At 29.3% G+C, this 3,608-nt stretch overlaps 1 protein-coding gene across 1 annotated transcript; it reads right to left on the bottom strand.

The window, feature by feature from the left end:
* Positions 1 to 206: 206 nt before the first annotated feature.
* Positions 207 to 1,255, bottom strand: LOC149563427 (serine/threonine-protein kinase-like protein ACR4). The gene is made up of 2 exons (XM_089828177.1): positions 792 to 1,255; positions 207 to 699 (listed from the first exon to the last, which is right to left on the bottom strand). Exons 1-2 carry the CDS (start codon positions 1,253 to 1,255, stop codon positions 540 to 542), a joined length of 624 nt encoding a protein of 207 aa, XP_089684303.1. The 3' UTR covers positions 207 to 539.
* Between the last annotated feature and the right edge of the window lie 2,353 nt (positions 1,256 to 3,608).

Genomic DNA, 3,608 nt, shown 5'->3' on the forward strand with positions numbered 1-3,608 from the left:
AACAAAGCCCAAATGCTCAACTATGAGAGTTAGAGCAAAGAAAAAATAATCCTTACTAAAAATATCCTCAAATATTCATTTTAAAATCATTTGTACCTACCTAAAACTTACTAATTTAACAACTGAATTTTTTTTTAAATCTCAGAAACTATAAACATCTAATACCAATTGATGAAATCAGACTAAAATTCTGCACATTTGCTCCATTTTTACGAGTCCAAAAGTCCTTCCAATAGGAAAAATGCATACACAGAGATTATGATGACTGTGCCTGTACTTCAGACTAAAAAAGGAAAGGGAAAATTATAGGTAATGCTCAGACAAAATTTTCCAAACCAGGCGCCCAATTACAACAAACAACCCGCCTATCAATGCTGAAATCAAATTATTTAAAACATTAGATAGACAGTGCATAAAAAACACCAAAACTCACATAATCTAGATTATGACCAAAACTCACATAATCTAGTGGTAGCGGCAGAAGAAGAAGCACAACAATTGGAAGAAAAAAAAAAGCTGATATGGTAGCGCATCGGTAGCTAGCCACTAATTAACAGGGCAGTTTTGCTGCTCACAAGAAATGTGAGGCCCGGTTGAGATGACCCCACATAATTATAGTACCATCCGTTGTGCGAATCTGTGCTATTAGAGAGAAGATCAATGCTGTAGATCGGGACATTAAGGCAAGCTCCCCACCCGCTGAAAATTTGAAGTTGTTACAGATTAAAAGAATGTAAATACATGTAAAAGGAAGCTAAATAGAGAGAAACTATTGAGATTGCAGTGAATACAAACTTCCGGCCGTAATGGACTCCAATCGCACTCCTCTCAGATATGATCCAGTCATATTATGTCCCCAACAGTCCACAAAAGGTTCACCCTTTGCCCATTTCCTCAAAGCGCACAAATGGTGATCACCAGCACTGATTTTGACATATTCTGTTGTGGCTGGCGACACTCCCATCTGAACATACGCATTGTTTGCCCAGCAATATGCCTGCCCAGAGCCCTCCACTCCACACACAAATCTATCGCCGCCGATCAGCCCTATGAACACCATTCTTAGAGGTGCTCCGTACACGATCGTCGCATCTCTTCCAAAGCAAGTCACGAAATGCAAACCATTGGTGCTCAATGTGCAGAGCGTCCGTCCATTTTCTCCATAAGAAGCCGCTAGAGACTTCATAGAACTGACCGCCAAAACAACTGTTAATTCAACAGCCAGGAAAACAAAGAACGCCGCTACATTTTCCATAATCTAAATCCATATAGGATTATGGCACGTGGCTGAGATAAATGCGTGTTTTTGTTGAAGATGCAGATCAAACATGTACCATACAAAAAAATTGGAGAGGACGACACTTGTCAGACGGTGATAAAAGAATTTCATATTCTGAAAACACTAAACGACAAATGTAATAAAATATTCCAAAGACTACACTTGTCTATTTTCATATTTTGAAATTAATGATTAGATTAGTCAATCATCTTGCATCATATATTATATTGATCATTGATTTTAAAATGATATTTTGAGACTTAAGAAAAGGGACACTTGGGCGTAATAACTAATATAGATATCAATAATAAAATAATTAAAATTTAATTTATTATAGCTTAAAAAAACATTATTTAGTTGTATTTAGATTTTTTTTTTATTGATTTTAGTTTTTTATTTTGATTTTTAAAAACATTATCTTCAAACTTAATAATTTTAGCAACTAATATCTTTATTTTTAATGTTAATGTAATTAATGCCCATAGGCATTCTACAATAGGGAGTGGGATGGTGTGAGCGTGTTAATGTTAACTTTTATTCTTCTAAGTTAAATTTGACAACCACCTACATGTCAAAAGTTTAAATCTTATTATAAATAGAATATACTTTTAATAATAATATAATAAATAGAACATAAAATATCTGTTTAAAAGAATATTTGTTGATATAAATCATCCATTTTTTAATAAATTAAAATAAAAAGCTTAAATTAGTAAAAAACTAAATAAATGGAGATAAATGAAATATAAATAATTTTAGATGTAGTAAATTAAATTATAATTATTTTGTAGTGGATATCTATCGGCATTTCTTTAGATAGATTTATTTAAGATATCTATACTAGTTTATTAATGTCGTTAGCCATTCTACAATGGCAGAATGGGTGGAGTGGGATGGTGTGAATGTGTAAATGTTAAATTTTATTCTTCTAGGTTAAATTTGACAACCATCTACATGTCAAAAGTTTAAATCTTATTATAAATAAAATATATACTACTTAGAACAATTGAATACCACATAAAATATTTGTTTAAATGATAATATTTGGAGATTCATTTTTTTTAAAATAAAAATAAAAAGATTTAGTAAAAATTTAAATAAATGGAGATAAAGGAAATATAAATAATTTTTGATATAGTAAATTAAATTATAATTATTTTGTAGTGGATATTTATCAAAATTTCTTTAGATAGATTTATCTAAGTTATCTATGCTAGTTTGTTATTATAATGAATATTGAAGTTTTGAAATGTAGATGATTGTCAAATTTAAGCTATAAATGTAATTGTTAACATTAACATGCTCATACTGTAGAATGTTTATCAACATTAGTTATATGAAATAATCAATTAAAAAACAATTTACTTTATTATGATATTGGTAAACTTTTAAAAAAATTATCATTTAAAATCTATTTGTTACACCTAATTCCAATCTTGTTTGAGTTGACATATCCTTCATCAGTCGTGCTCTTCTAGGTAAAATAATACTGTATTTTCTTCTCTTATTTATTATTCCTATTATAATGCCATCACATACTTTTATACCATGACTATTCTTCATTTATTTCGACTATCTATATCTCTACAACTCTTGAGATTACCTCTTGGAGACCACTACCTCTTATATTCCAAATATCAAATATGCCTTTATTCATGACCAAAAATATTTGTGGTATTCAACGACATTTATTCAAATTATTTTCTATTATAAAAGATTGTTCCTTTCTTTCATACCTATTTGTCTTAAGATATCAATATCACTCTTCCTTCAAATGTCCCATTTATAGAATCATTGTTTCATGACATGAAGTTCTCTTTTGTTTATGATTATACCTAACTACACTTAAAGATAAATTTAGTTACTTATATATTTTTTATTATTTCTTATTTTTGTTTTAATATAGAGTAAAATAAAATCCAACCATTTGTTTTACTTGGAAGTGTGTGTTATGTGCTTGGGCACATTTTTTTAGCACAAAATAAAAAGTGTACAATGCTACTATAAAAGCAACATTTAAGAAATATTGATACAAATACAAATGATTAAAAAAGTAGTAACAATCTAGGAAAGAATCTCGTTAACTACCTAGAAATGAAATAATGAAAAATCCTAAACAAATAGTAAATATTCAAGTTTTGAAACTAATTGTTTAAATATGATGAGTGATTTGAACAAAAGTATTTCTAGGGACCTAGGGATTCATATCTTACAAAGAACACACACAAATATTTAGATCCACACATGTACAAAGGTTGAAGTGATGTCATCATTAATGTGTATGCCAATAGTTTCATGAGTCCAAAAGAAAAAAATAATAGATTTGAAT

The sequence above is a fragment of the Cupressus sempervirens genome, chromosome 4, assembly GCF_028749045.1.
Source record: "Cupressus sempervirens isolate cs-2001-9-10 chromosome 4, ASM2874904v1, whole genome shotgun sequence".
NCBI lineage: Eukaryota > Viridiplantae > Streptophyta > Pinopsida > Cupressales > Cupressaceae > Cupressus > Cupressus sempervirens.